Raw genomic sequence first — 14,195 nt, forward strand, 5'->3', positions numbered from 1 at the left:
TGATTTGTTAAAATCCCTAAATTCCAATCAATTTTTTATCTTTTTAAAAAAAAAGAAAAACTTAATTGGATCTCTGTGAGTTCCAGGACAGCCTGGTCTACATAGTGAGTTCTAGGCCAGCTGGAGCTACAGTGAGACCTTGTCTCAAAAAAGATTAAAAAAAAAAAAACTTGGATTTATTTATCTTAATTTTATGTATATGAGTGTTTTGCCTGCATGTAAGTGTACCTGTGTCATGCAATGCCCCATAGAGGCCAAAAGAGAGTATCAGATCCCTTGGAACTGGAGTTACACATGGTTGTTAGCCATCATGTGGGCGCTGGGTCCTCTGCAAGAGCAGCCAGTGTTCTTAACTGCTGAGCCACCTCTCCAGCCCCCACCCCCACCCCCATTACTTTTGTTATTCATTTGTTTGAGACAGGTTCTCCTTATAACCACAGCTGACTTGGAACTCACTCTGTAGACCAGGCTGGCCTCAATCTCACAAAGATCCACCTGTCTCTGTCACTTGAGTACTAGGATTAAAGGTGTGCTGTACCACACCCAACTTTAATTCTTACTTTTGAGAGCTCCAGTTAAAGAACAAAGGAATAGTTTATTATCAGAATATCCTTGAATTTTAACATCTTGATTGTTCTCAAATTCAAACCGAACCTTTTCTTTCTTTTCTTTTAATTATTTGCTTAGATGCTATTAGATTTTGTTTTATTTATTTTTGTTTTGTTTTGTTTTGAGACAGGATCTCATGTAACAGGTTGATCTCAAACTCTTTAGGTAGCCAAAAATGACCTTAAACTTCTGACCCTGCTTCTACTTCACAAGTTCTGGGATTATGCAGGTGTATGCAGTACTAGGGATTGAACCCAGGACTTTATGCATGCTAGGCAAGCACTCTACCAACAGAGCAACATCCCCTAGATGTTACTACTTTTTTTTTTTTTTTTTTTTGAGATAGGTTTCTCTGTAACCCCAGTTGGCCTGAAACTTGCTATGTAAACCAGTCTGGCCTTGAACTCACAGAGGTCTGCCTGCCTGTGCCTCCTGAGTACTAGGATTAAAGGCATGTACCACCACCCCCAGCTAGATGTTACTTCTTAAATCATTAACATTTACAAGAATATCAAAGCGTGTTCTATCTTTTCTTTTTTTGGTCTTTTTTTTTGAAGCAGGGTCTCCCTGTAGCCGCAGCTGTCCTGGAACTCACTGTGTAGACCAGGCTGGCCTTGAACTCACAGAGATCCGCCTGCCTTTGCCTCCCAAGTGCTGGGACTACAGGCGTGCGCCACCATGCCTGGCATGTGTCCTATCTCTTAACTAATAAGCCCTCTTTACACACACACAACACACACACACACACACACATACACACATACACACACATCCTTCTCATCTTTTCTACATACCCATCTTCCTAGTAAACTTGGAATGCTATTCACTTACTATTTAAAATCAGTATATATTATCAGAAGAATTCAACTTACAAAGTACTACTAAAGGCTATTTGTGTATAATGCTTGAGAACAAAATGTGTAATTCATAAATGCAATCCAAGTTTCAAAAATCTAACAGTAAAATTGTTTCTTCATTATGTTAAAACTGAAGGGGCCACAGTATATAAGACTCTACCAGTTAGAGAGCTGGAGAGATGGCTCAGTGGATAAGAGCACTAACTGCTCTTCCAGAGGACCCAGGTTTGGTTCCCAGCACCCACAGGACTAACAGCTTTCCTTAACTCCAGTTCCAAGGGATCCAACACCCTTTTCTGACCTTCGAGGGCATTCCTCACATATGATGCACTTACATACATACAGGAAAAATACTCATACACATAAAATAAAAATAAATAAATATGTAAAATTTTTAAAAGAACCTACCAGTTAGGTAAATTTTAACGGCATACACCCAAGCCAAAGTCTATAATTGCTTCATGGTCTTAGGTGGAGTTTATCCATTTTATTCCTGGACTGAGTCTGAGTTGTCCAAGTACCAAGGGATTAGAGTCCTAGGAGAATCATTCTTTTTTAATATTTTATTTTATTCTTAATGTGTATGAGTGTATTGCCTGCATGTGTGTAAGTGCACCAGTGTCATGCAGTGCCTGAGGAGGTCAGAAGACGGTGTTGGATCCCCTGGAACTGGAGTTACAGACAGTTGTTAGCTGCCATGTGAGTGCTGGGAATCAAACCCAGATCCTCTGCGAGAGCAGTCAGTGCTCCTAACCACTGAGCCATCTCTCCAGCCCTGAGGATCATTCTTCTGCAGCATCTGGATGACACTCCAAAGTCAACCAGTCTACCTCTCTTATAGCAAAGAGAAAACAGCCTGATAAGATGTAAGAAATGTCCCTTAAAAAAAAGAAATGTATGGATAAGTAAATGTTTTGTAAAAGTAAAGAAACTTCTTGGAAGATGGAAATTTTTTTTTAATTAAGCAATAATCAGCAAGCATAAACTAACAGAGGAATTGGCATTGGCCTTTGCAGTATTTTTCATTGGTATTTCTAGCAGCCCAGAACATGAAAGAAGAAAATGGAACCAAAGGAAGTCAGCTGGGCCTCTCTCCTTTGCCCAACAATAAAATCAGGATTTAAGCTGGGAAGGATGATTTTTTTTTTAATTGGAATGTAACTAGTAGAATTTCAGAACTTAAAAATTTTAGATGATCTGGCTTCTCTGTAATTCACTTCTTTTACCTGGGTAGATACCAGGCTCTAAAAAGTCCTCATCAGGAACCTGAACTAGGGGTAAAAAGAGTAAATGATAGCATAGCTCTTGTTGGAGGCATCTTTAGCCATTGATCTTAGTACTGTTGGCAAAAAAAAAAAAAAAAAAAACCATCTAGCAATCTAAGAAAACAACAGGATGTAAATAATGGTTTAAGAGAAAACTTGAACAAGCTTGGAGTTGAAAATAAATAGGAAGTAGTCTACTATAAGAGACATTAGAGCTAAATACAAGAAATATAACTACTTATATTCTATATTGAATATTTTGGACAGTATGAGATCCTGAGGCTGACTATAGCAAAAGACACCTGGTATACAGTTTATTTACCTGCAGTTATGTGCTTAATATGAGAGTCACAGCCACTGTTTGGTTAAGACTGTCACTGAGATAAGGCAGATATTTAAATTGGTGATAGCGCAGCACAGCAGCAGCCACAGCAGCTAGATTCCTTTATTGAAATGAATCACCATCTCTAGGGAAAAGCAACTTCTGCACAAAGTAAATGGACTTTTTGTCATGGTGCACAGGTCTGCAGGAAACTGCTTACAAAGTTATATAGCACAAACACCTGTCCCAATCTCTCTTCTACATTAAGAGAATTCTAGGGAGTATGTGTGTGTATCTGCATTAAAGCATTATTGTCAGTTTCTAAAATGGTTTGGGTGCCCTCTAGTGGGAGTTCCTCTTTGAGCTCTTAAAATGCCATTTGCTTTGAGGCCCAAGTATGATGGTTTGAGATACCACACTGACCTAGGAAAAGACATTTGTTTGTATTTTTAAAGTTTTTGTAAATTGTACCCTTCACATAAGGATCTCCGTTGATTGGAGTTATGGATGGTTATTATTTGCCATGTGGGTGCTGGGAATCAAACCTAGGCCCTCTGGAAGAACAGACTGTGCTCTTAACTGCTGAGCCATCTCTCCAGCCCTGAGATACTCTTTTTTTGTTTGTTTGTTTTTGTTTTTGTTTTTGAGACAGGGTCTCCCCGTAGCCCCAGCTGTCCTGGATCTCACTATGTAGACCAGGCTGGCCTTGAACTCACAGAGATCTGCCTGACTCTGCCTCCTGAGTAATGGGATTAAAGGCGTGCACCACTACTTCCGTGAGATACTATTTCTTTAAAAAGCACAAAAAATGTTTAAACACAAAATATAACTGGCAGGTAATAATATAAAATTAAAACTTTTTGGTATACACATATGCATCCTGACTTTTCCAATAATAAGCTTTATATATAATCTTAAACAATAAAGTCAAATACAAAAGTCATAAGCCTAAGAGGAAATAATTTCCCTCCTGTTATACGTTTATGGGTTGGATATTTCAGTGTCTTCCTACTGGTGACTTTAGAATGAGCACCAAGCTCTTCTCCCCAGCTTCTCTGTCCCGCTCCTACCCCTCTGTTGTTACCCATTTCCTGGCTACACTTTGATAACTCTTTCCCTTAGAGCCAGGACATTTTTTAGGGGGAAGATGTTGCTCCACAACCTACCCCTTTGAGATAGGGTCTCCCTATGTAGCTCTGGGTGGCCTGGAACTCACTATATAGACCAGGTTGGCCTTCAGCTCAGATTTTTTCCTCAATGCTGGGACCAAAGGTATGCACCACCACACCTAGTACCATGCCCTTTTTTTAAGGTCCTAGAGCACCAGGTTTTAGGCAGAATGCCTCTCAAGTCAAATCAATACAGTTCTAGCTTTATTCTGTTTTACTTTAGCTATCAATGTGTCATTTGTTCACTAATAAAACCTTATTTTTCAATAAAAGCATTATGATCAGTATAGATTAGCTATACTTACCTTTATTCTTCAGTTTTTAAAAAATCTTCTCTTGCCATATAGAGTTTATCAGCCTAGAGCATTGACCAAAAAAAAAAAAAAACTATAATTCACCTTATACTTCTTTCTGGTAACAGCAATCCGTGATTTAACTTTTTATTTTTAGATTATCTCTCATCTGTCATATTGTTTCTGTTTGTTTAATGGTTTTTTAAAATATATATAAAAATGTTTCTTTTCAAAAACCTCATTACTTTCTTTTACTATCATTATATCAATTTTCTAATCTTGGGGAAAGTGGTTTTCATTAGCACCCACTGCACTGATCTTTTTCTGTACTACATGTACTACTGGGGCCCTAAACACGTTTACAGTAATGACAAGAACAGTAAGTATAAGTGTAAAAGTCCTACTATAGCTCTAAAAACACAAATAGTCAAGTATGTATTTGTTAGATTACTAACATATTTTAAGAGTCTTCTCTGTATAAGTCACTGAACCACCTGCCCTTTCATTTTCAAAGAAATAAAAGAAAGACAACAATGTAATATCTTTCTTTTATCTCTTTGACTAAATATATAGTGTAGAGATCAGTATGAAATTCAGTTGTCAGGGAAAACCTTTGGAGAGAGGTAGGTTATTAGCTAAATCTTAAAGAATAAACAACATTAAGACAAAGTGAGGGCAGGGTTTTCAAGAACAATAGAACATGAGCATGACATAGAGGCCAAACTTCATATGACTTAGGCCAGCAGTCTGGGGTAGAAGTTTGACTTAACAAAGTAGTGACATAGGTAGGTAGGCAGGCTCCAGCGTAAAGACAAAGGGCTTTCAATGCCTAGTGTAGGCATTTAGACTTATACATTAGGACCTTCTAGCAGTCTCATGATTATAAGGGCCAGAACTTGAGAATACAGTGGATACAGGAAAAAACAGTTGTCAAGAACGTTTTAAGGACAAACTCTTCAGGGCTCCAGTATTCCCATCTGTGTTGCAAACACAGCTAGAACCTTGGCAGTGACCATGAACCTCAGCTTTCCTCTCACTCCCTGCACCTGTTAAGTACTACTGCCTTTCATTTCTACCAAATATGCTCCTTTCTGTCTGCCTCCCACTGCCAGCATCTATGCCCAGACTACAGTTGTCTCTTGCATAATACTTCTGAAAACCACATCTGATCATGTCACTGTCCAAGTTATAATTCTTCCGTGTAGTAAGTTAAAGTTCAGGGCTTCTTGAGCTGACATAAAAGAGGCTTCCTTTGATTCTATTTGCACATGCTCCCCTCTCTGTGCTTATTGTTGCCCAGTGTTCCATGAATCTCACACCAGGCATTTGTGCATACTTCCCTCCTTACCACAGCACCCCTCTTTCCTACTTCACTTTGCAGGGAATCTCACTGGCCTCCTGTGTCCACTCAGGATACTCTGTATTCAGTACTTCTGTGATGGCTATTTGAAGCAGTGTAATTCTACTGGTAACTAAACACTGGACTGTAAATTCCTTTTAGAGCATAAAACTATATCTTATTTTCTTCTACCTAAGTTTATTCAGGGCCAGATGCAATACCTGGAATATGGGTAGCATTCAATAAGTGATTAATGAGGGAAAATAAAATTTGGAGACAATAATTGGATGTAGAGAATAAGAAATGGAAAAAGTGAATGACTTCAAACTTTCAAACCCAGACAACCTAAGAATGGTACCACCATTTTTTATAAAAACTGGTGTCCAGAAAATGGACTGGCTTTGAGAAGGTTTTAAACTTTGGCTTTCAACATTTTGACTTTTCTGTCAGAGTGTAGCCTCCAAATGGAAATATTCAGCAAATAATTAGAAAAATTCTGGGAGCTTAGAAGACTTAATAGGACACTGATTTTCTAAAGCCTATCCCTTCAAAGTTGAATTTTAAAACCTCCTTATGAGGATGTTCCTGATTTTATGAACCTAATAATAAGAATTTTATGTCTACATGGTACATAGTAGTCTCTCTCAGGTATTGCCTCCTTGATGTGGCTAAGCTCCTGGTGTTCTGTACCAAAATGAATGGGCCTTCTCTCCATCTAGTGAGTAACAAATATTTTTTTCTGAAGCAGAGTCTCACAGTGTAACCTTGGCTGGCCTGAAACTCACCAAGATCTGCCTGCCTCTGCCTCCTGAGTGCTGTGGTTAAAGGTATGTACCACCATGCCCAGCCAATAACACATATTTTTAAATATTTATTTTTATTTTATGTGTATGTGTGAATGCCTGCATGCATGTGTACCACATGAGTCCTTGGTTTCCAGGGAGACCAGAAGAGGGTATCACATGCCCCGGAACTGGAGTTACAGGCAGTTGTAAGCCATTATGTGGGTACTGAAAACTAAACTCAGCCATCTCTCCAGCCCCAGTAACACATTTTTTTTTCTTGGTCTTTTTTGAGACATGGTCTCCCTGTAGACCCAGCTGGCCTGGAACTCACTATGTAGACCAGGCTGGCCTTGAACTCACAGAGACCCGCCTGCCTCTGCCTCCCAAGTGCTGGGATTAAAGGCATGTGGCACCACGCCTAGCTAGTAACACATATTTTACCTGTGTTACTTCACTTGACCATGTGGTCTCTGTCTCAGAAGCATTCTCTAAGAAAAATTCACCATCCCATTACTGAGCTTTTATTAAGATATTTCTTTGACAAAATCAAAGCGTGGAAGCCACTGAAAAGAGAGTATTTGGGCAGGAGAGTAACTCAGTGGTAGAGGACTTGCTTAGCATGCACAAAGCTCTTCCTTTAATTCCCAGCACTGAAAGTAAAGACAGTGAATACTTGATTCTTAATCTAAATAGCCTTCAAGTCAGACTAAAATTACTAGCCTGTCAATGTTATATTGTATGTTCTGAATAGCAGAACTTCCTAACCAGTGTTTCTTTTATAGGTTGCTGAAAAACCATCATGACGATGCCTCAAAGTTCATCTGCCTTCTAGCAAAGCCCAGCTGTAGCTCTCTAGAACAGGAGGATTTTATCCCTTTACTTCAGGTAATTTTTTTTACCTTTTTAAAATGGGTTCTGCTTTTGGAGTTTGAGGTTTTGTTTGCTTTCTTGTTTCAAACAAGGGTTCAGTATGTATTCCAGGCAAGCCTCAAACTCTTGCTCCTCCTGTCTCTACCTCCCAAGTGCTGGGATTAAGGCATGTATTACTATGTAGCCTGGTAAGAAGTCTCTTTGATTTTAAAGTGCCACTATAATATATACCAATTGAGCTACACACATCTGAGGTCACATTGCTAAGAAAGGTTTTCAATTTTGTTTTAGTAGTAAGTCTTTTTGTTAAATGAAATCTACAACAGAGCTCCTAGTATAAAATAGGCAGAACAAGGCTTTCCCCGCTGCAGCAAGGGAGAGGAGCATTCAGCCTCCTTTTTGCCCATTTACAGAAACAGTAAAGAATCTTCTGAAACTTCAGAATTTGAAAAGGTAACATAGAAATACATCAATAAGAACCTGGTGGGAAACCAGAAAAGGCTGTGGAATAACCAGAACTGCCATGAACTTTGGAGTCTTCATTCAGGTCATCTTGGCTCTTTGATTTAAGCGATGATCTAAAATGGTTTACTGATTTTTTTCATTGAAGAGTTGAGCATGGTGGCACATATCAATCAGCACATGGCCTGTAATCCTAGCACTTTAAGAGACTGAGCAGGGGGATGTAGCCTAGGCTGTGTAACAACACCTGTCTCAAGAAACAAATGAATGAATGAAATAAGAGAGTGGAACTAGAATAAAATATACTGAGATTTGCAATATAAGACAATGCCACCAGGCTATAAAAGTAGTTAAGAACAGGGGCTGGAGACATGGCTCAGCAGTTAAGAGCACTTGCTGTTCTTTCAAAGAACCCAAGATCGGATCCCAGCATCCACCTCATGAGGTTCACAATCCTCTGTAACTCCAGCTCCAGGGGATTATGACACCCTCTTCTGGCCTCCTACCTACCACAGCAGAGTACCATTCTCACAGATAGTCATGGGTAAGATATGTTTTCCAGTAGTCAAAATAAAACAAGGGCATGTTGCCCTATAGGCCATTGGCTATTCTGTTCCATGCCTTCTGGAAATGGCACACACAACTATGAGAATGACACTCTGCAGTGGTAGGTAATGTGCAAAGAGAATGTTAAGTACAGCTGTCATATGATGTCAGTGATAAGCCTTTCTCCTCCTGGGACCAGTGGGACCTGGAAGGAGACCACCTAGGGAGGTCACATGCCAACAATGCCTGGGCCTCCAGGGATTAGATCTGCTTGTCCCTTAGTTATACCCACTCAGCCAGACAAATAAGGATAGAAGGAAGGCCTCTTAATATCACCTTTTATTTGTTGTTTTATTTCATAAGGAAATCATGGTACTGTGACTCTGACTCTGGGTATTTTCTAACAGCATAGCAAGGAAGACTTTCTTCCCTCTTCTCATCAGAATAGTTTAAGAAAGAAGAAGTAGGGACCACAAAAAGTGAAATTTTCATTTGTATTGTCAAATATGAAAATAAAATGGTTAGTTCTTTTAGTTAAAAATAATGAGTATCATAAAAACCTTATAGAAATAAATTTGAAAACATAGATGAAATGGACAATTTTCTTTTTCTTTTCTTTCTTTTATTTTTTGGTCTTTTCAAGATAGGGTTTCCATGTAGCCCCAGCTGACCTTGAACTTTATATGTAGACCAGCCTGGCCTTAAATTCACAGAGATCTTCCTGCCTCTGTCTCCTGAGTGCTGGAATTAAAGGCCTGTTGAGCTGAAATGGACACCTTTCTAGGAAAATATAGTTCACCTAGATTGACCCTGTTTGATTTATAAAATACAACAGACTAATTTCAACAGAAGTAGTAAAGATATTAATAAACTACCTCTCAAAAAATAACCAGTGCCAGGTAAATTCACTAGAGAATTTGTCCAAACCTTTAAAGATTAGATAGTCCTAATGTTCTATAAATCATTCCAGAATATTAAACTGGCCAGGGAACTCCATAGGTCCTTTTCTGAAGCTAATATCACACTAATAACTTAAATCAAGTAAACAGTATAAAGAAAACTGCAAATAAATGTAATTTCATGATTTGTGATAATATATAACAAAATGGTACCAAACAGACTATACCAGGGCTCAGTGATATTTCTCCTAGAAGATGATATTGGTTCGGTATTAGGACATTATTTAATATATGTCTGTGGAAAAATTATGATTGTCTCTGTAGATGGTGGGAAGATTTTTGACAAAAATTAATGCCATTTCACAAAAAAGAAGAAGAAGAAGAAGAAGAAAAAAAAACTGTTAAAAAGTAGGTATTTGAAGCCAGGCATGGTGGCACATGCCTTTAATCCCAGCACATGGGAAGCAGGAGAAGATGAATCTCTGTGAATTGAGACCTGGTCTCCATAGCAAGTTCCAGAACAGCTGTGGCTACAGGAAGACCCTGCCTCAAAAGAACCAAAAAATAAAAATAAAATAAATAAATTTTAAAAAGTTAGATATTTGAGAAACTTTCTTAACACAATGAAATATATAAATATATATACATATATACACACATACATTTATACACACTTTATTGCTTAGCATCTTATTTAGTGGAAAACATAGGGGCATTTTAGCAAACATGAGGAACAAGAGCAAGGATGCCTACTTTCTCTACTATAACTCCGCACAAGAAATTGAGTTAGAAAAGTAATTGGAAGCATAATAAGCATAAAAGAAGTAAAGTGTCTTTTTACAAGTGACATGACAGTAGGGACTGGAGAGATGGCTCAGCAGTTAAGAGCACTGGCTGTTCTTGCAGAGGATTCAGGTTTGGTTCCCAGCACCCACATGGAAGTTAACAACCGACTGTAACTCCAGTTCCAGGGGATCCAATGCCCTCTTCTGGATGCAGTTAGATAAATGCAGACAATACACTTATACACAAAAAAATAAAAATAATAAAATATTTTTTAAATGACCTGACAGTAAGTTTGGAAAATCCATGAGAGTAGCTGACAAAATTAAAGCAGAAGAATATAAAGTAGGAAAAAATGAAATTAATATGGAAAACTAATTGATCTTCTACTTACCAAGATGGAGGAACAGGGGTTTGGTTTGGGTTTTACACCTTCCCACACGAAATAAACTAGACAAGAAATATACAACAGTGGTTTGCAAGAGACTGGACACAGGCAACAAAAGATTTTCCTGAGACACAGCAAACAAGGTGATCCTCATGACCCAGAGAACTTAGGATTCTGTCTCCAGGAGACCAGTGAACTCCCTGAGTTTAGGAGACAGCTGAGAATCTAGTAAGACAAAAGTGGCTAGAATCCTCAGGACAAAGTACCAGAGAGAAATCCAGGCATAGTAGCTCATGCCTGTTATCTCAGCACTTGGGAAGCTGAGACAACAGGACTTGCTGTTTGTTCCTGGCCAGCTGGGCTACACAGTGGGGACTAAGACAGCTTTAGCAAATGTATGTGAGGAAACTAACCCAAGCTGAAGAAAAGGCCTTCCAAGAAGAGTGGGGAATAATTAATCCTAGATTATACATTGCTCAGATCCTACCTAATGAACCTACAAAGCAAACCCAAGACATTAAAAGGGTTTCAAAGTCATTTACCATCGTCCTAATTATAATATGGCCATAGCTCAAAAATATTTCCTATACAGAAAACTCTGGGGCTGGAGAGATAGATAAGTCACTAAAATATTTGCCTTGCAAGCACGGGGAGCTGGGTTCAACTCCCAGATCTCATGTAAAAAGCTGGTATAGTACCATGTACCTATAATTCCAGTAGTAAAAACAGTGTGCTGGGTACCTTAGGTTGTCAACTTGACATGCCTGGAAAGAGGGAACCTCAATTGGGGGATTTCCTCTTTCAGACTGGCCTGTGGGTATGTCTTGAGGCATTTTCTTCATTGCTGGTTGATACGGGAGGGTCCAGCCTACTTGTAGGTGGTACCACCCTTGAGTAGGTCTTGAATTGTATAAGAAAGCAGGCTAGCACAGGCCAGAAGAGCAAGATAGTAAGTAGCATTCTTCTATGGTCTGTGTTCTGTTCCTGCCTCCAGGTTCCCACCCAGGCTTCCCTCGAGGATGAACTGTGATCAGAAATGTAAGCCAAATAAACCCTTTCCAACCCAAATTATTTTTGGTCAGTGTTTTTATCACAGCAATAGACAACAAACTAAGACACAGAGAGAGGAAGATCCCTGGAGCTTGCTAGACAGCTAGTCTAGCCAAATTGATGAGCTTCATATTCAGTGAAGGACAGTGTGTAGAAAAATAAGTGGAGAGAGTAATACAGAAAGATACCCAGTGTCAACCTTTGACTGCCACACACTCATAAACGAGACATTCAGACACATAAATGAAATAAATGAATAAATAAGTAAATGAAGATGGACAGTTCCTGAGAAATGACAACCTGAGATTGACCTCTGGCCTCCATGTGCACATGTGCACATATACAGACACATACAATCTCACACTCATACATACAAAGAAAGTAACTCCAATCCTCAACAAGGTAGAATTCATACTAACCAGGCATGCAAAGAAGTGGAAAAATAGAATTAATAATAGCGAAAAACAAAGTTGATCCAAAACTGACACAGATGTTAGATTTAGCTAACAAGTACATTACATTACCAGTACTAAATTCTGTGTCTTCAAAATGTTAAGTGGAAAATGCAAAATAACTTTTTGCAGGTTTTTTTGTTCTTGTCATTATTTTGAGATAAAGTCTCACTATGTAGCCCTAGCTGGCTTCAAACTCCCTTAGTAGACCAGGCTGGTCTCAAACTCACAGAGATCTGCCTGCCTCTGCCTCTTGAGTATTGCAATTACAGATGTGAGCCATCATAACCAGCTGCAAAACAAATTTATAAAAGACCCAAATTGAAATTGGGCGTTGTGGCTCACACTTGTAATCCCAGCACTTGGGAAATGGAGACAGGAGGATCAGAAGTTCAAGGTCATTCTCCATTACATAGCAAATATGAGGCCAGCTTGGGTTATATGAGACCCCATTTGACGAAAAGACCTGTATTGGGGCTAGGAATATAGCTCAGTGCTAGAGGGCTGCTTAGTATGCCCAAAGCCCTGGATCAGTTCTCAGTAACACACACACACACACACACACACACACACACACACATTTAACTTGTAGAAATTAAAAACTAAGATGTCAGAGGTCAAAAATACACCAATGAGATTAATATCATATATATTTTTTTAAAATATTTTATTATTTTTATTTTATGAGTATGAGTGTATTGCCTGCATGTATGTGAGCACACCTGTGTCATACAATGCCTGTGGAGGTCAAGAGAGGGCATTGTATCTCCTGGAAGTGGAACTACAGTAGCCTCCATGTGGGTGCTGGGAATCAAACCTGGGTCCTCTGCAAGAGCAGCCAGTGCTCTTAACTGCTGAGCCATCTCTCCAGCAGCTTGTTTCCAAATTTTTAAAAATAGTAAAAATTTTTGGTTTTAGAATGTATTGATAGATTGCTTTGGCGTTGCAGTTGCCTCTAGTTCTTAACTTAGCAGTAATACCACTAATAGAGTCTCTATGCTCAAAATGCTTTAAAATTCTAATTTAAAAAAAACTGTATTCAAGGTTAAACTCTAATAATCTTACATGAGAACAAAATAATAAATTTCAAAGTAAACTCTTAAATAGAAAGTAAGTTTGTTCACATGAACCTTTCTTTTTTCCTTTTTGAAACAGGGTCTCACTGTGTAGATCAGGCTGGCCTCAAACTTAGAATCTTCCTGTCTTGTCTATTCCCTCACCAAGTATGAGGATTAAAGTGTATTAGCACACTTGGCTACACAACTGTTTTAATTAAAACTGACAGGGGGCTGGAGAGTTGACTCAGCAGTTAAGAGCACCTACTGCTCTTGCAGAGGACCCAGGTTCAAGTCCCAGCACCACATGGTAACTAATAACCATCCATAACTCCGTTTCCAGAGGAATCTGACTCCCAGTACAGGTGCATTTACATGCATGGAGGCAATGCACTCATCTACATAAAATAAAAATAATAATTTTTTAAAAACTGATAGACATTAGCTTGGTTCCATGGCATTTTTTTTCAAAAGTTTCTCATGCCTTTAGATTTAGAAAGAAAATCATCCTATTGGCTTGTGTCTGTCATTCTTCTTATGTGAATACCTATTAGCAAACCCTTCCAAGGTCTGTGCAGTGAGTTTTCCTGACAGCCCTTGATGTGTTAGAATTGCAGTACATACCCCTAAGACATTTGATTCACAAAAAAATATATAGATAAATTTAAATTTTATATTTAAGGGCTAGAGAGATGGCTCAGTGATTAAGAGCATTCGCTGTTCTTCCAGAGAATCCAGATTCAGTTCTCAGCACCCACATTGTAGCTAACAATCATCCGTAACTTCAGTTTCAAGGAATTTGAGACCCTCTTCCTGCCTCTACAGGCATTGCATGCATTTAGTACACTTGCAAGCAGGCAAAAAAAAAAAAAAAAAAAAAAAGGCCACTTATACACATAAAATTTTATTTAAGTATACTGTGCATGCAGAAAATCATGTGTGATGCGTATGCTTGTAATAAAGTATTAGTTAAGTTTAAGTGCATTATCCAGTATTCTAAAATAGCAAATTTCTGAACTGGCAGCTTTTTCTAACAGGAAGTAAAAGCATA

General features: G+C 38.6%; 1 protein-coding gene across 3 annotated transcripts in view; it reads left to right on the forward strand.

Moving 5' to 3' along the window:
- The window catches only part of Ppp2r3a (protein phosphatase 2 regulatory subunit B''alpha), a 243,705-nt gene that overhangs the window by 102,281 nt on the left and 127,229 nt on the right, over positions 1-14,195 (forward strand). For all 3 annotated transcript variants that reach the window (XM_017800255.2, XM_008841637.3, XM_008841639.3), the window contains one exon: positions 7,422-7,524. In XM_017800255.2, coding sequence (XP_017655744.1) covers positions 7,422-7,524 — 103 coding nt within the window. The remainder of the gene's footprint in view (positions 1-7,421; positions 7,525-14,195) is intronic.

This window comes from Nannospalax galili, unplaced genomic scaffold (genome assembly GCF_000622305.1).
Source record: "Nannospalax galili isolate Female #2095 unplaced genomic scaffold, S.galili_v1.0 scaffold861, whole genome shotgun sequence".
NCBI classification, from domain to species: domain Eukaryota; kingdom Metazoa; phylum Chordata; class Mammalia; order Rodentia; family Spalacidae; genus Nannospalax; species Nannospalax galili.